General features: G+C 38.4%; 1 protein-coding gene across 4 annotated transcripts in view; it reads right to left on the bottom strand.

The window, feature by feature from the left end:
• The window catches only part of cadm1a (cell adhesion molecule 1a), a 1086691-nt gene that overhangs the window by 103557 nt on the left and 963330 nt on the right, over positions 1 to 19804 (bottom strand). For 2 of the 4 annotated variants that reach the window (XM_039764033.1, XM_039764034.1), the window contains exon 9: positions 14093 to 14203. The exons of the other annotated variants lie outside the window; for them this stretch is intronic. In XM_039764033.1, coding sequence (XP_039619967.1) covers positions 14093 to 14203 — 111 coding nt within the window. The remainder of the gene's footprint in view (positions 1 to 14092; positions 14204 to 19804) is intronic. 4 annotated transcript variants of the gene reach the window in all.

Genomic DNA, 19804 nt, shown 5'->3' with positions numbered 1-19804 from the left:
TGCATTGTGCACAGTATTGCTTTAATAAAGTCGATTATTGGACTTTTACCTGGTGTCTGGTGTTTGATCTGAGAGATCAAGGGGACGACAGTGCCCCCTATCTGTCACAATTGAGATCTTCTCCTTTATAAACCTTTCACTCCTGCCCACTTTTTTAAATCCCCTGTTCCTCTTTTTTGGCAAGAACCTACCAATTCTGTATCCCATTCTGGGTACCGCCATTTCCATTGCAGTAAGAGTCAACTGAGTGTTTTCTAATCCCATTCATGTTGATCTGTAATATCCTGTGTGCAGGTTCATGCTGTTAATGGCTCAATATACATTATATTAACACTTGATGGATACAGCCGCATTTTCCTTGCTAATTTTCCTTATACCTGTCTCTTCCAGAGCTGACGTTTTCAGCACAGGCTGACTCTGCACAAATGTGTCAGCAAGCAGTTTGAGTATAATTTGTAAATTACCGAGTTAAATGGTTCTTGTAATCACAGTGAGCTCTCTTTACATTATTTCTTTTCTGGTGGCTTTGGTTTATTTTGCCATCTAAATGGCTGTTATGATTTGAAACGTAAGCCGCTATGTGACTCTTGTTTTGAATAATTGCCTGCTTTATGATGCCTTAAGTGAAGTAGCTCACATGTCTATTTTGTTGAAGGTGTTAGATTATAAAATATTTTTGCTGGAGCTCAATCAGAAGGGTGTAATATACAGTAGATAGGTGACAGCTGCTGTAAGAATAAAAATGGAAAGCACCAGTATCACTTTAGAGTTAAACTCAGACCGCTAATCTAGAATACATAGGTATTGAATAAAAAAGTGTGTATGTAACAGTCGGTGGTGATATTCATGCAGACTTCGGAGTTGTGCTCATCTTTACACCGGGGAAGGTTTTCACTGACACATCTCAGCTGCCCTTCCTCTGAACACCAGGGTGAGGAATTATACTGGTATCTCCTGATGATGATCTCCTCCATGTACCGAGGGCAGTATTAATTAAAAACACGTCAGATACTTCATGTGCACACCAGGGGGTGATATTAATAGAAAAGTCTGACCTTCTCCTATTTGCATTTCAAACGATATCTCACATTCACCAAGACTACTGTTGTTAATAAAAACTGTAACTAAAATTCCTGAAAAAGCCTACTGTCAATCAAAATAAAAATCAAACTAAAAGCTGAGTAGTGATGAGCGAAACAGCCGAGTTCCATTTAGCATACAGGTCACAAAATTGATGCTAAAATTAAATTTGCATGCTAATGTTGAACTCATGAAACAGATGTTTTTGATGGGTAATAAAGGTGTTTTGAAGAGGAAAACACATAATATTGTTCTCTAAAACCTCATTTATATTTCCACATTGCCATGTGTATTTTCTGCAGAGATATAATCTATTTTAGGACTCTCATTCACATTGCCGCAGAGGAATGCATTGCATTTTTTATTTTAAATGTGACATGCTGTATGATTTCCACATGAAGACACACCAAAATAAACCCTCATGCACATTAATGTGTTTTCCGCACAGAAAAATGAAGTGCACTGGAAGGCACCATTGCCATTACATAGCAACCACCCTTTCTTGTTGCTTGATTTCTGCAGATGAAGATGTGGCCACTCCAAGCATCATGGAGGAAGGTACCGAGTATTATTACTGTCTCCAATGGATCGTAAATATTATGTTTGCCAAGGCTGTCATCATAACTACCAAAACCGGCATCATACTTCCTGAACAACAACAACACATCGAACCCTGAAGCCAATGGGCTACAGCAGCAGAAGACCACACCAGGTGCACTCCTGTCAGCTAAGAACAGCCAACTCAGGCTACATTTCACATGGGCATACCAAAATTAGACAACAGGAGATTGGAAAAATTTTGCCTGGTCTAATGAGTCTTGATTTTTGCTGCAACATTCAGATAGTCGGGTCAGAATCTGTCAGCAACAGCATGAAAAGATCCATCCTGCTTTGTATCAATGGGTTAGACTTTTGGTGGTGGTAAAATAGTGTGGGGAATATTTTCTTGGCACACTTTGGGCCCCTTAGTACCAAATAAGCATCGCTTAAATGCCACAGCCTACCTGACCACGTCCATCCCTTTATGACTGCAGTGTATTCATCTTATGATGGCTTTGGATGTGGTAGAACAGGAGATCACAGCATGGATGTGAACCTGACAAATATGCAGCATCTGTGTGATGATATCATATCAATATGGATCAAACTCCCTGAGGAATGTCTCCTGCACCTTGCTGAAGCTATGCCATGAAGAATTATGGCAGTTCTGAAGGAAAAAAAAGAGTCTAACCGGTACCAGCAAGGTGTATCTAATAAAGCGGCCAGAGAGTGTATGTTGACTTGACCCAAACAAAAGTAAGATCTCCACCTTTAAGTGAGAAGAGGTACTGTAGACTGTCCAATTGTAGAAGCAGTATGATGAACTCACTAGCGAAGACAGATATTCAAATTCAGCAAGCGCAAGAAGAGAGAAACTTTTATTGCCAGGAAAATACGAACTACCTTGATGTTTTGCACCATCCAGAGAAGAACACCTTTTACAGAGTGGTATGTGTTAAAGAACCAGTAGGACCAAAATGTAATTCTTACCTGGGAGGCTTTCACATCCTCCGCATGGCTTTGACCTGAGCGTCATTTGTTTTTAACGATCAACCTCTCTGATCGTCGAGATCTATGTATTGGACTGCTACTGTTGTTTGTGTTGTTCATGGTGTTTCCTGCTTGTCTTGCATTTGTAAACTATGCATGCATGTCATTGTATTTTGTGGTTTGATTTTTACTTAATAACTTTTCATTAAAAATAATGTCTAGAAGTGTGGTGCCTGGTTTTTGTCAGGTGAAGGGGGAATCAGGGTAGCAATTTGTAAGGCCCCATTAAGAAAAAGTTGGGAGCAAACAGCGTCTGAACTAATCTGGCCGCAAGTACAGCATAGAAGAGGACTGGTAAAAGGTACTGTAAAGCAGAGGTCTACATTCGTGAACAAAATCCTGTGGGACCCAATTCAGTTTTTGAGACTGAAATTTAGGAATAGTGACTGGACGCAGGCTAGTTGGTTTTATTTCTGTGGAATAGATTAACATCTCAGAAAATTATTGAAAAATAGGCTTGTGAGCTTGAAGAGTTTTAAATGGGTTACACACTAAACATTGGGGCAAGGTTAAGTGAAAATAACAAATTGTCTGTTTCCGCCTTTAGACTGGAGTAACAATGGCTAGAATAGCAATTGTGACTTCCAGAAGCATGATCTTGGCTCTGCCTCTTCCACCTAGGGTATATAAACATGGAGAGCACTGGAAGTCGGCATTCAGAGAAATATTAATTGCCAAAAGGTCCCATTAGTAATCCAGGGGAGGTATTCCTAGTGACCTATTCCTATTCCTAGTGATATCTGTACATCTGAGAAACTCCGACCAGGCTCTCAGGTGCTCCCATCTGTACTGCAAGTGCCCCATAACCAAGTCTACAGCATATAAATTGATATTAGCACAGTGGCACAATCCGAGAGAACTACAAGACAGTTCCGTGTGATCAAGATGGACATTGGGATTCATTTTTATGCCATTTAGGTGGAAAGGTGGGTGAACAACCCCGCTTGGGACACATAGTCCATGACCTGTACAGTTTAGCCTAGGAGGATGGCAGGGCTTTTTCTTAGTTCTCTGTTTATTTCCACTTTGTGTTCTCCCTGTCATCATCCTTGTCTTAAGTTACTCTGTAATAAACGTTATGTTTTTATTTATGTTTTTGCCTTGAGACTTATGTTGCTGCCATGAGGGTCTCCATCACAACACTGTACAGTATGTTCTTCTTTTGACTTTACATACAAACAGGGGTGTGAACTTCAGCTTTAACTAATCTGTAAAACAGAATTGGCCTCACTACTATTCAGAATCATGCTCAGGTGAGCCATTATTTAAGCCTTTTTCTCCCATGTTTGGTTGTTTCTCTTTAACATGTCTATCAGTGCTCAATTACTGTGTTACAAGTGCAGGTAAAGATATCAACTGATTCACAATGGCCAATACAGGAACTATAATAATGTAAAAGAAATTAATTAAATGCCCTGACGGCCATAGCAGCCAATATTAGTGCCTTCCTGCAGCAGGGTGAGTATAAGCTGAGCTGAGTACAGCCAATGATATGAAGACGTAGGACATCAGATGAGGTCACCAGGTCTCAAGTATGGCTCATCAGTACGTGACCTTCAGTATGTCACTTAAACACCCACAATGCAAAAGTGAGAATCTTAGGCCCAGGCTTTCCCACTGATCAATTAGAGCCCCTCAGTCTGTCAGTATATAGCACCTTTTGTGATCCTGGTGCCCTCGCTGTTCCTGTCAGATTTCTACAGGAGATGTGTTGTACTTCAAAAAGCTCACATGAGATAAAAAACATACTGCTTGAATTGAAAACATGGCAGCTTCTCAGAAAACGGAGCGCAAAGTCAGACAGACCTAATTGCAGGTCTTCTGCCCAGTGCCGGCATACCAAAAGATGCTTATTTGTGTGACACCACTTCCACTAGCCCAATATTTAGGCCAAACTAAATAGATGTTTTCTTTTTGTCTCTGTTTAAAAGTGTGCCCTGAAACATTTGCTCCAAACCCTTATATTCCACAAAAATAAATAAAAAACAAAACTATGGCGCCGCAATATCGATACACGTTTATTTCGGAGCTGTGTTTAGCTGCAAAAGCAATACAAATAGGAATTAATGACATCTGTCCCCGATGTGAATACGGGGGGAGAGTCAGCTTTCCATTTAGCCATTTATTTCACAGTATAAATGGCAATTTAGTCATCTCTAAATGTCAGCTCCTGCAGCTGTTAAGCACTTTAGCCCCATGTAAGGCTTTAATAGATTTTTTTTTTCTTTTTAAAGTGCAGTATACCCCATTTCATTTCTCTTATAGCCAGTTTATCAAAAATGTATTAAATTTCTAAGTGGCCTCTACCTCCTTTCACTGATGAATTCATTTGGCTCTTATGATCTATAACCATAAGCTATATGTGAACAAATGGAGTCGGCCTTCTTGGGGTGGCAGAGTTTAGGCAGCTGCTATCTTTGTAAATACATTGGTGGAAATGGCTTTTTAAAAAGCAGGTCATCGGCTGCAGCACAATTCTAATATCCTTCTTGTTCAGTCCAAAGCTAAAGCCTTTTAATTAAAGGCATGCTGTGTATTAGAAAGTGAACTCTTATATAATACACACTCAGCTTAAACTGTACGCAAGTGGGATGAATATGCAGTCTATGTAACATACTAGGGCAACTGGCATGGCTGGGTGGAATTTGGCATCAATTAGTGCTTAGCTCAGCGTTTCTCAACCTTTAAGTATTTGTGACCCGAGTTTTCATAACAGTTTTAATCGTACACCCCCCCCCCACCAACGTTTTTTTGAAGGAAGCCCACTAATACCAATTTGTTCTTTTTTAATTAATGATATATCATAGATGCATATTTTATTATACCTGCTTAACTTTTATTGACATTTATCTAACTCTATATTTATTTTTCTAGTATCAGAATGTAGTTTAAGTTAATTTGTTTTGGTTTCAATAGATGCATTTTTCATATTTTTGATTCTTGTTTTCTTTTTTTCACATCTTCGTGCCCACCCTAGGGGGACCCACCCCACAGTTTGAGAACCACTGGCTTAGCTGATGTTTAAATAGAAATAAAGTCTGAAGGATATCTTTTTAGCCAAACTACAGGCAAAAATCCTGCCATCCTCCCTACCAACCAAATTCTCACTAACACCTCCAAATTGAAGAGATTTAACTGTACGTTACAACAACTAAGGCTTCCATGTGGTTTTGGAGGACATGCTGGTCAGAATGAGGGCCAAAAGGGACGAATCTGAATTGAAACAGGTAGGCAAACAACACAGGCGATTTGAATTCAAACTTCTGTAAAGCGGACAAAAAGAGACTGGCCTAAAGTGGCTCACAACAAGGACATGTAGGGCATGGGGATCCTGAAAATATCCATCCATCCATTTCCAACCCGCTGAATCCGAACACAGGGTCACAGGGGTCTGCTGGAGCCAATCCCAGCCAACACAGGGCACAAGGCAGGAACCAATCCTGGCCAACCCACCGCAGGACACACACAAACACACCCACACACCAAGCACACACTAGGGCCAATTTAGAATCGCCAATCCACCTAACCGGCATGTCTTTAAACTGTGGGAGGAAACCCACGCAGACATGGGGAGAACATGCAAACTCCACGCAGGGAGGACCCGGGAAGCAAACCTGGGTCTCCTAACTGCGAGGCAGCAGCGCTACCACTGCGCCACCGTGCCGCCCCCTGAAAATATCCTCAGACTAAAAATTAGGTAACATCCTACCAACCCTGATTTTAAGTTTTAGGAACTGTTAAAAATTAAGACATAAATGAATGAGGAAGCTGATAGATAGATAGATAGATAGATAGATAGATAGATAGATAGATAGATAGATAGATAGATAGATAGATAGATAGATAGATAGATAGATAGACAGACAAATTTCTTCTTATTATTATTATAACATCAAATTTAAGCTCAGGTTTATTTCCACATGTACAGAGTATAGTGGAATCCTTACTTGAATGTCTGACCAACGCAAACACATCATTACTTTCTAACACCACAAACAGCAAGTATCACCAGTCCCACATGTACTTTCTAGAAACTATCTATCTATCTATCTATCTATCTATCTATCTATCTGTAAATGAAAGTGGTCAACAGCAGTTGCACACATAGATACAGTACATATGAATGACTAATAATACATTAATAGATAAATGACAACTATATAGGAACTATATAATAATTAGATGACATTAACTAAACTTTGCTTCTCATACTGCATTTTGAATGCTAAATCTTGGTGTGCTTGCCAAGAGAGATACCATTGATTAATGGGAGTTGTTTTATTTTTTGAGAAACACATCAGTATAAGCATGCAGGCAGACTCTGCTGGCCTTCAAGTATAGTCCTTTTCACCTGCCAAAATTTTTGTGAGAGATATTTTAAAGAGCTGTTATATTTTTAATTACAACAACCTTCTCATATTCATACCCACTTGGACATTTTTACAAAAACGAAATTCAAAGGCATTTTCATTGGAATTTTTCACCATTCATCAGTACAATAAAACTGTAAAGAGACAACTAATGTCTACAGAATCATGCTAAATTAAAAAAGATGATAATTCTTTTCTTGAGTGCTTAATGAGAGGGATTATGGTCGTAAGTCTTTTAGAATAAGATCTCATCAGATCTGTTAATCTGTTCACCCGCTTTTGTCTAAATTGTTCCAGCTCCCTCATGCTTGTTGGGCAGCACTTTTTGAAATTTTGACAGTTTTGGTGTATTTTCACATGAGCTGTGGTCTTGCCTTTCAATTCTGACCTTTGTTTTTAGACCTGCCAGTGTATTTTTGGCTATATAGATACTGGACAAAAGGTTTAAAACATCTCCATTTTTCTAATAGTTATTGATATTTAAGAAGTTCAAGTCAAATGAATATCCTGAGACGGCACAAAGGTTAAGTGGTAAACTTGAGGATGTTAAAAAAAGCTTAGGTTACCAAAAATTGAAAAGGAATGTAATTTTTAGAGGTATACAAAAAGTCAAGAAGTAATACAGTAATAACATACAGCTTTTCTGAAGTAATGGAAGTTAATTAAGTTGCAAACAATTGCTACAGGTGTCCCACCTTTTGCTGATTACCTACAAAAGTTGTATCAAAGCAGTATTGGAGCAAACAGTTTTGGTACAACCTCAGAATCATCATTTGGGCAATATTGCACTGTATATTGCTATCATAATGGTGAAAAAAATTACCTGTTAACAAAGAAAGACAGAAAAACTACTCTAACCCATAAAGCGCAGGTCTTTCCTTCAGAGAAATTGCAAAGAAATCCAAGGAGTCAGTGAGTACAATTTCCTGCACCATCAAAGGAACTTGGAAGAAACTCTGACAGGAACAAGTCTGGTAGACCCAAAGCCACAACCGAATCAGAAGACAAGTTTCTGAGCGTCAACAGATTGTGCGATAGACAGCTCACAGGGCAACAGCTTCAAGCACTTATCTTATCAGATGTGCCTTGTCCATTATGACTCCAACAAACTTGTCTTCTGATTCGGTTGTGGCATTGGGTCTGCCAGACCCGTTCCTGTCAGAGAGTTCTACAGTTCCCAAGATCTTTTTGATGGTTTAAGAAACTGTACTCATTAACTTGGTTTTCTTTGCAATTTGTTTAAGGAAAGACCTAGCATTTTAAGAGTTGTAATGGTCTGTATGTCTTTGTTTGTTAATTCACTCTTTCTCACCATTATGATAGAAATATACTGTACATTGCAATATTGTCCAAAGAAAGTTTCTGAAGGTGAACCAACATAGTTTGTTCCAACTTTGCTTTTATATAGACAGAGGGTTTGTAAGTAATCATCAAATATTGGGACACCTGTAGGAATTGTTTGCTTAAACCTTCAAGGCCTCATTAATTTTGTTGGCTGAGAAAAGCTGTACATTGTTAAGCCATCCCTTGTTCCCAGAAAAGGCCTTTTTGAGTACACTTGAAAATTACATTAATTTAAAGGTTTTAGCACCCTATACTATTTTTAACCTCTGGCAGTTTACCATTTACCTTGTACCATTTCTAGATTATTCCTTGGACTTGAACTGCAGGAATTCCAATAAAAACTGGAAAAGTTTTTAACTAGTTGTGAATATTTTAGATACTGTGTTACTGTAGGATGGGTCTTCTTGCAAGTCTTTGGTTCCTTGCTGTCAACAGCATTTCTCAACATTTTATTGCATCAAATTTTCCTCCTATGGAATGAGAGAGCTACCCTCATCCTTTATGATATGAATGATGGTTCATTAGCCTAAAGCATTTGTAAGAGCTAAGGGTTCAGTTATGACCACATCAGAAAAATCTGATCGACGTTTCTGGTTTTCTGTATAGGTTAACAGGGTCATTATTGTCACGTATACAGAGTAAAGTGAAATTTGGACTTGCATTAGACTTTTTTCATAATTTTCGAGGTTTTCTTGTAGCCTTTCCTCTGATTAGGACCTTATATTAATGTTATTTAGATTAACTGTCTTCATAATTTGGACTTTATGAGCAGCTACCCTGCAGATAGAATTGATCTCATTGGACTTACCTTTACTGGACTCGGCCTAAGACAGCAGAGGTCAGTAACGTCTGACAACTATTGGATGGCACAAAGGCCAATTCAAGTTGATTAGAGAGAACATCATCAATAAATTTCACAATATGATATCTCAAGAAATACGGTTGGAAAGAACCTCTGCCATTCATTTTTGTATAACTTTCAGAAGATCTCAAAAGTTAATTTCGCTAAGTGTCAGTGGCCCTTGTCAGTCACAACACAAGGCTGTCCACACAGACCCAGCTGGCACCATGACTGTGACAATACACACTAATACGGACACACACATCCATTTGTGTATCACACCATTTAGCCTGCAAGCCAGTTTATTATTGCTATATTTGTATGAGCATACTTACATATCTGTGTACACATTCTGGGTATTTTACTATGTCCTTTTAATGTAAAACTTCTATTAATGGAATTTTAAATTATTTTCTTTTAGAAGACATTACCTAGAAGCAGTGTATGCAGATCTATCAATAAGTTTGGACTTTAAAAAACAGCATACACAATTTAAAATACAAATGTACAAGTATATTGTGATATAAATACTAATAAATAATATCATAAATAATATTATTATAAATAGGCACAACATACTTTGGTGTATATATATATATATATATATATATATATATATATATGTATACACTTATATATATACTTTATATACATACAGTATATATATATATATATATACATACAGTATATATACATACATATTGTCATAGACAGCCGGCAGCTCAATCTGGCTGGAATACCCAAAGAATTGAAGGATGGGGGAAGGCAGCTGCTTTGGGACACTGCCTTCCCCATGCTGCTAGATGGCAACTTCCCTGAAGCGTAACGGTGCCCCGGATTCTTGCAGGGCACCATGGGATCTGGCGCTCGGCTTCATAGCCCTGCTGGGTACCGTGGGTGACGCCAGGAGATGCTGCAGAGAGACCTGGGAGTCTCTACTTTCTACATAGCTAGGAAGTACTCCAAAGTCATGGGGACAGAAGTCCCAAAGTACTCCCGGGCTGAGGAAATTCCAAGTTCTCCATCTGACTCTGGGTCAAGAACTATACAAAGGACTACTGTAAACATAGCAAGTGAGCCAGGGTCGGGAGGTGTAGGACAGAGCTTGCTAGGAGATGTGGAGAAGAGAATATTGGATTATTATTGTACTATTGTACTGTATATTCACTTTACTGTTAATTGTGGTTGAGGTGCTTAAAGGCACTATTAGAGGAAGAAAGGAATTAAAGGATCTTTCTGTTGCTTTTAACCTGTGTCTGTTTGTTGGAGTTGAAGGGGCAACAGCGACCCCTAGCATCTTACAACATATATATATGTATATGTAAAGAGAGAGAGACTGTTATTTTCTCATATAACATATCATAACATTCTATAACACATTTAATTTAACTCAGGGATGCAAGGAGAAGGAGACCATTACAACAGCCAGGCACACAGCAGGAACCAACTCTGGAGACCAGTTTTAGTCTCACACACACCTACTGTGCTAGTCAATCTAACCTGCTCATCTTATGGGATGTGGCAAGAGAAAGAGAAGGGGAGAAGGTGCAACTCTACACAGTGAATAAGCAGAGATCTATGAGGCAACAGCACTAGCCAATGTTTGCCTTAGAAATACACTACACTATATATACATATGCAATCAGGTATTTTCTATTTTCTATTTGTATTTGATTCAGACCGCTTTATAGAGATCTGTTTTCACTCTGATATTAAAGAGACTTCTATCAAATAATCAGTGTCAAAAAAGCCATATGTAATATAAAGAATCAAATGTGGAAACTTCTAAGGGTTGAATACCTTTTATAGGCACTGAATTTAAACGTACTGTACATGTATATACATACATATAAACGTATATAAGTACTTTTCTGAAAACATGTTTTCAGTTTGTTATTAGGAGTTATTGAGTGTACATGGATGGCTAAAAAATGTCAAATGTATCCACTTAAAATGTGATCTACACCACAATAAAATGTGCAGAAAGTGAAGGGGTCTGAAAACTTTCTAAATCCAAACAATACATATATGAATGTGTGTGTGCATATTCTGCATTGTGGTTTCTTGTTCTCTTCACTTATGTAGACATTTTCCTCTGACGATTCGGAGACCTTTGTGTTAGATCTATTAGCCCTGTGCGTGTGAGACTGGGATGCACAGTGACTATTTCTTACCATGTGCCTTATACCATTAGGACAGGCTCTGGACTCCTGCAACCCTGAATTGGAGTTACAGTAATAGGTTTTTTAAACATTACAGTATATTTACTTCATTGTAATCATAAAACTCACTTCAGTTAAAAAACAAAAATAAATAAAAATACAAGAAAACAAGTATAAAGCAGAACAAGTGTCCCCTTCTGGTTCTTAAAAGTTCCAGAAAATGAAATAAATAATGACTTTATTATCACTGCTTTGAAAAACATATCTAAAACTGAACAGCTTTGAACTTGTTTGAAGCAGAAATAAAAATCAAGATTGTAGCTTTTTGTAGGAATGAGAAAAGTAACAAAAATAAAACACAGCAAACTTCATTTAGAATGACAGTTTCTACATCTACCCTAACAAGTTATATACTTCGTAACACACTTTATAAATATAATACATCAAAGAAATACAGAATTAATGTGTGATGTGGACAACACAATACAAACAGTGCCTTTTCTATAGTGAACACCACTCTGAGATGTTTCATCAATACATTCACTTGGTATGATGATGTTAAATATATTTGTTAAGAAATGGAGCAGAGGCAGGTTACATGACTCGCTCTGGCTGCTGACTCCTTCTTGGTAAGCATTTCAGATTTAGTGACTGTAGTTGTTTAATCTTGTTACCTTGAAGATGTCAGAATTAACGACTAGACATTAAGGGATGTTAAACTCACATTATTTAATGCACTAGTGAGCCCTCATCTGGTATATTATGTACAATTCTTGTCACCATTGTACAAAAAAGACATAACAGCACTTGAAGCTGTGTCGACAAGAGCAACCAGGTACTCCCAGAACTTAAGGACAATCAAACCTGTTTATTCTCCAGCAGAGGAGATTACGTGAGGACCTAACATTCTCAAAGGCACTGATAAATTATATCCAGAAGACTTCTTAAAATTAAACTGTTAATCATCTACTTGTGGACACGTGTGTAAATTAAGAGGAAGTACAATTTAGTACTGAAGCCAGGAAGCACTTCTTTGTGGGAATCTGAAACAAACTACCGAGACATGTAGTTGAAGCAGAAACCTTGACAGCCTTTAAAAAGTATTTGGATGAGACATTGGGACAGCTTAGCTATTAGTAAAACAAACAAGCCAGATGGACTTGATGGTCTCCTCTCACTTGTCGAATTTCTTATGTTCCATTCATAGTGGATGATGAATTACAAAACTGCCTCATGGCTTCTCCACAGACTTTCAGATTTCCAAATTGCAAGCTCCCCACATTTTGACAGCCAGCTAATGCACTGCTTGACAGCACCAGTATTTATCTGAATGTTTTCCAGGTATGGTGAGTTCAGCCACAATCTTAGCCTGTCTTTTTTCACAATTCTGTCCTGACAAGAATGAGACCTTGGAAAGACAAGCCTATCTTCTACCTCTGAAGTCCACAGTACCCGTTATCCCTCTTTCCTTGTGGCTAAATTGCATGCATTATACTTCTGGGTTAGCTCTCATTGGCTGTTGTTTGCTGCACACATAAAAACCCATCCCTACGATTTAAGACAACAGCAAACATGTTTGATTTTATCAGAGAGAATTGCAGACTGGTCTGACTGAGTCACTGGGGATGTCAAATTATACGACTACCCCAACTCAATAAGATAAAGGCGCTATATAAATAAAATGTATTATTATTATGTAAATGATGCTTACTGGAATAATTGTTTAGTGTGATGGGAGCTTTAGGATCACACAATGAACCACACATGGAAATTGAACTGCCACTATTATGTTTTATGGACCACACCTTTAGCCCCTTTGTCCCGCTGCCTCTTAAAATGAACAGCTTAATTCAACATTGCAAAGTCTGTAGTATATAGGTAGACATTTCTTTATTGTTAGAATAATCAAGGAATTAATGGAAATTGTATACAGTGCCAGTGAATTGTGTTGGGAGTGTACAGAATGCAATACAGCATTGTGAAATCGGTTATAATAATTAGTTGATGAATTAACTCATCCATTGATTTTCTAATCCACTTTTCCAGTTAAGCAAGATAGAAACCATCCTTGGACTAAATGTCAGTCTGCTGCGCCTTTGACAGTGGAGGCATCTAAAAGTACATCCTAAAAACAGAACAGTGATACAGTTTTCTAAATAATGACAGAGAGGGCCTGCAGTCCAGCAAAGTGAGAAACCGTGTGACTTTAAGCCCAGCAAAGCCCGCTGTGTTATTATTTTCTGTTTTGATGCTGATCGATTTCTTCTTATTACGCATAAACAAAGCTTCAAGGTTTCTTTGCTTTAATGAAACACATTTTCCTTTTTTTTCTTTTTCAAATAAAGAACATTAATCTCATACAAGTTCAATGCTGCTTAGTCTGGCTTATTGACTTTTTCTTAAAGTGCAGTAAGCCATCTAGTCATTATCATAATGAAAAACATGTGCTATGGACTTTATAAAGGAGACAACAAGAAAAAAAAGTTACTTATTTCACATTCTGGTAGTTTAAGGATTTCTCAAAATGTCATCTAAACAGATCCAAAACCAAACATTTATGTATCTGCTACGCATTCTGGCCAAAGGTTTGCAGTCACCTGGATGAACTACATTTTGAAAGCTAAAAACGTACAACAGGAGTTCACAAAAAACACACAGAATAAACCCCCCCCCCACCCAAAAAGGGAAGGCATGAGATACTGTACCTTCGATGGCAGTTGACATGACAGAGGTGGTGGTGGCGGTGGAAGTGGTAGTGGAACTGGTTGTAGTGGGAGAGGTGGTTGTAGTGGGTAAGGGGGTGGTAGTGGGAGCATCTGGATGAAAAAAAAATGAAGACAAAAACAAAACAAATAATAAATAAATAAATAAAAATAAATAAAATAAATAAACACATGAGGAAACAAATGAACAAGCACAGGGGTATGAGACATTCTGAATGAGAGGCTTTTTTATTAAAATAAATGCCATGCAATATGGCCCATACTTACACCCAATCCCCAAAAGAAAGAAAGAAAGAAAGAAAGAAAGAAAGAAAGAAAGAAAATGCATTCTTTAAGAACATTGCATCTTTAGAAACTGAAAATAAGCAGGCATACAAATGAATGAATATGCAAATAAACAAACAGCATGGATTAGGAAATGCACTGAGGAGAATTTTATGTGGAGAATTTTCCATATTTTTTCACGTTTTCCAGTGCTTTTCAGATCCTCCTAAACTGACCATACTCCATTTTGCCTCCCAAGTATCCTTCTTTTAGATAGACGCCTGAAGTAATCATTATGATAAACTCTCACTTCCTCAAGAATCTTCATTGATTTTGTTGGAGAGGTAGACAGTGAAGTAGTAAGTCAATCCTTTACAATTTTAAGGCACCACCTAACCTTAGGTTTTCTATTACAGGGATGCCAGTAGTTGCAGTCTATCCAGCAGGTTCAGGCTGTAAGAAACTTGGTTTAAATCTTTGCCTTGGTGGAATGTGTGTATTCTCTCCATATGCATAATGAATTTTCTTCATGTTGCTCTTACACATCAAGGATGCTTGTGCTAAAAAGGCTAATTAGTACTTGACTCATTCCAATGTTGGTTTCTGCTTGAATTAATGGAAATAGAAATCTATGGATAAGTGGACAGATTCTTCTTCTTCTTCTTATTATTATAACATCAAATTTAAGCTCAGGTGTATTTCCACATGTACAGACAGGGCCGTTTGAAGGAATTTGGGGGCGCCAAGCAAAATGGACATGGAGGCCCCCGCACGCACGCACGCAAAGGAACCACAGCATAGCCATACAGTTTAAATTCACTCACACTTTATATAAATAAAAAAGGTTTACAGTGCAAATACTGCTGTTGCATATACTGTGCATAAATAAAAAAATGTTTAGAGTGCAAATACTGCTGTTGCATATAAAGTGCATAAAATTTGAACATTTTCAACAGTTGAACATTTGCAAAAAACACCACTGTACCATAAAATCAAATATACATTAAAAAAGTGCACAATAACTAAATCCAACATACTTAAAAACACACACACACACATACATACTCACATTAACATTTTTCAGTTCTCTCAAACATGTGCAAATTATCTAAAACTGCTGTTTGCGAGCCTTGTTTTCTGCAAAGGCAATCACAATGTCCTCCATGTCCAAAGACTGGCGAACATCCCGCTCAATTGACATAAGTGCCAGTCCACTGTCTTGTTTTTTCTTATCCTCCTCTTCCTTTCTCTTCTTTCTTTTTTGGCTTCCTGAAGCATAATTCTGCTTCCTGACTGCCGAGGAAGTTTTGTATTTTGCCGGCAGCAGAGATCGCGTGGTTGGCTGGCTGCTGTCAGCGAGGGGGGCCCCCTTGAGGGGGATCCCGATAACAGTGTCATTGCACTTTACTGCATTCACTATCAATGGGGCGCTCACACAGTTTGTCGCTGCATTTTATTCTTAACCAGTCGTTGTCTTGGGGCCCCAGGCCAGCTCGGGGCCCCAAGCAATTGCTTGTTTTGCCTGCCTTGTCGCGACGGGCCTGTGTACAGAGTATAGTGGAATCCTTACTTGAATGTCTGACCAACTCAAACACATTGTTACTTTCTAACACCATGAACAGCAAGTACACTAGTCACACATGTACTTTCTAGAAACTATCTATCTATCTATCTATCTATCTATCTATCTATCTATCTATCTATCTATCTATCTATCTATCTATCTATCTATCTATCTATCTATCTATCTATCATATAGTGCCTTTTACAACTATCTACTCTCAAACCTGCTAAATTCATTCCAGGCCAGTCTATCACAGGGCCCACTCCAGCACACATACTATCTGTTACAGTCACATGTGATGAATTTGGAATTTTCAGGGTAAGGTAGTACACACAATTTTAGTCATGCAAAGGAAAAAACAGCATTCCTGGAAAAAAAAAAATCCACACATAAATACATAGGGAAACATGCAAACACAATTCAGACAACAATGGAGCCTGAGAAGCTGAATCCGTGTGTCAGCAGGGCTAACCACTGCACAACCCCTATTAATATTATTGCTAATCTTATTATTGTTATATGATGGCTGACAGTTGCTAGTACTGCTTTTTCCCACAGCTTCTCTAATGAGTCTTTGATTCCCAGCTAGGTGATGACCTAAGTAGAGTTTACACATTCTCACTTGATGCCAAATAACTTTTCTCTCAATTTTTCTACACCTACCAAAAGACATGCAGGTTTAGGTTAATTAATGAATGTAAATTGGCCTCATGTGGCAGTGGGGATGGCTGGCTTCACTGATGGCCTGCCCATCCAGGGCTAGTTTCATAAAATGGATGAATGGAGTATTGAATGGGAGTGTGTAACAAAGTGTGCCATTTGACCCTAACAAATAATCTTTTATTCAAAGTGGTACATTTTCACAAATGCCCTGACAGAGCTTTATTTTACCATACCACAGAATCCTACAAATGGAGAGGTGAGCTCATACAGAACTGTCCCTATCTTATTACTCACATACAGTACAAGTGAAATACTTCAAAGCAAATAGAGCTTCATGTTTCCAGAGGTGACGAGCTAGACCTATTTCCTCAAAAATGAGTAAAAGTGAAAAATCACGCAAGTACAGAGAACTGTCCTGATTGTTATAAGCCATAATATCATACGTGCTGTATGTGCGATATTTTACTAAAAAGTGCTTGACTTTTTGCAAAGATGATTTGAATTAGAAACGATGAGCTAAATTGGTCTGGATGTCCTGTTATCATCTGATGTTCAGAATTCTATCAATACCTAATATTTTTGATGTAAATTACTGGCAGATCACGGGGTGAAACCCAATTCCTTTTCATAACATAAAATGGAAAAAAGCCAGTAACTTACTGTCACTTTTTACAGAACTACTGTGGCTGTCCATTTGTCTGTCCAGGATTTTAAATCACCTGTAGCTCGCAAACCGTTTGACCTATTGACCTGCAATTTGGTACACATATACTACGTGACGTCTACTATCCACTTTCAGGGTGATGATTGACCTCCGAGGTCCGGGTGGCTGTGCCGTTCTCATCCCTACCACCTTCGCAGTCACTTCCCCTGCCTCTTCATATCTTAAATCATTCTTGATGCAGATTGAAGACTTAAGTGGCAGGTTAAGTGAAAAATTAAAGAAAACGTACTAATTCATTGCAACACAAACACTGACTTAATCAGTTTTAAAGCGAAAAGATGCCGACGAAAGAAGAAAAGAAGCGGGCCGTTGGGGTGGAGAAAAGAAGAGGTGCTCAGGAAGCAGCAGGCACATCATCCTCTGAGCAAACAAATGCTAAATGTACAAAGAGGATGAAAACTATAAGTCAAGTGTATTCATTGCACGGAATCGTGCAGTGCGCCGTTACTGGTTTGTAATGAAGTCACTACTAACTGACACAGGTTACCTCAGTATTCTTTAAAACGCTATATGCACACGTTATATAGGGCATTTCTATAGGGTAACCTGCAGTTTTCCAGTACTGCAGGCTCTTTATAAAAGCTGCTTGTCTGATTGAATGAACTGAGAGAGGCCGTATATTACAATGACACTAAATAAACCTTGTGTTGCTCTAATGGCTCTCATTTTGGACCCTCCTTACTTTGCCCTTGACTTCAACACACTCTTGTTTTTGTGGCACTGGAGAGTTATAATGTGTTACATGTGTGTCAGACATGTGAGTAAGAACTTCAGTGTAATTATACATGTGACAATCCTACTTCTTGTACACACACTCAGGCAGGTTCACTGATTTGCTCAGAGTGACACACTGAGTCAGGCATGAAGATCAGTCCTTCAGCCTCAGCTACAATACTACACTGCCAGCCAAACAAATACAATCATCTAAACCTCTATTTTTTTTTTTTTCTTTTTTCATATTCTTGCCTGAAGAGATTGATTACAAGTGTCTGAATTTCCTATCAGATGATATATCTAAATAGCTTAAGCACAGCCATCGTTCTTGTCAAGCAAGCTGTGTAAGTTTCCCTTTGTAAAAAGAGCCTTGATGGCAAGCATGAGCGATTTGAACATGGACCACCTCATCCAGACAAACATCAGGCCCCTGCTGGGGTTAACTGAGTGAGCACCGCAAACTAAAGAAATTGCCTCTCGCTCTGGGTGTCCCAGAAGTTCTTTCTCACCGGAGTCATACGTTTTATTGTCCCTGCTTCACCGAAACATCTCGGTGGGAGCAAGAATGCTTGCAAGGTAATAATAGGGGAAAATGAGAATAAGAATGCATGAGAAGGAGAATGTCCAGGAAGAAGTGATGACTGAATAAAAATGGTCAGGCCGCTAAAAATTTTTAAAAAGTTCAGAATCTGAAAAAGTAAACAAATGGCTTACCAAAAATTTAGTGAGTCATTTGCCTAACAACATCTGTTAGAAACTGTGGCCATAAAGCAAAGAGGTTGGGATGTAATGACAACGCTGCAGAATGAGGCTGTGAACTTCACAGTGACATACATACTGTAGACATTGGACAAACACTCTGAATTTTTCCATATAACATTCTCAGTTCAGTGCTGAGGAGCTGCAACCTACCTTGGCAGCAGGTCCCATGTAATAAAGCATAGTTACGCCAGCACTGCTTAAGCTTAGATGTCCTTGAAACTTGAATTTCATTGTCTTGGGGATACTGTCCAGTGATGTGTCCAGCACTTGACTTCACATTTGATTCAACTCTTTTGCAATTTGTTACTTATGGCTTCACACAGAAAACATTAGGAACCATCTTTGGGATCTTTACTGATATTTAAAATCAGGACCGATGCAGCACATTGGTGATGAAAGGGTTTGCAGATAAGACCACAGCACTTGATGTTTGGCTGTTGTCTACTTTAAGCCCAGTAACAGCCAGAAATTAATTAGCTGGCCTGCTAATTATGACAAAAATAATATAACATGCACTAATTAGGAGAGCAACCAATTAATCTGGAAACTATATGAAGCTAACTAATTGGATGAGTTGGCAAATGTATATGGGAGCTAATTGGTAGGGTAACTTAATTAATATTGAAAAAACAAAATTAACTGTTAGAGGGGTCCAGTAAGTAAATATGGCAATAACATCCATCCATTATCCAACCCGCTATATCCTAACTACAGGGTCACGGGGGTCTGCTGGAGCCAATCCCAGCCAACACAGGGAGCAAGGCTGGAAACAAACCCCGGGCAGGGTGCCAGCCCACCGCAGTGGCAATAACATAACATAACATAACAACACTGTCAAGTCCGCTAAATTCAGTTCAGGGTCATAGATGGCACTCAGTGATGATAATAAACACAAATAAACAGGAAGTCTCTTAATCTGCCTTAAAATATGGGGTGGGAGGGTAAATAACACAGTAGATTCAGAAAATAAGAAGACCCTTTTTACTTTCTACATATTATGTTT

This window comes from Polypterus senegalus, chromosome 9, assembly GCF_016835505.1.
Source record: "Polypterus senegalus isolate Bchr_013 chromosome 9, ASM1683550v1, whole genome shotgun sequence".
In the NCBI taxonomy this organism is placed as follows: Eukaryota; Metazoa; Chordata; class Cladistia; order Polypteriformes; family Polypteridae; genus Polypterus; species Polypterus senegalus.
This window is presented reverse-complemented; position numbering and strand designations above follow the sequence as displayed.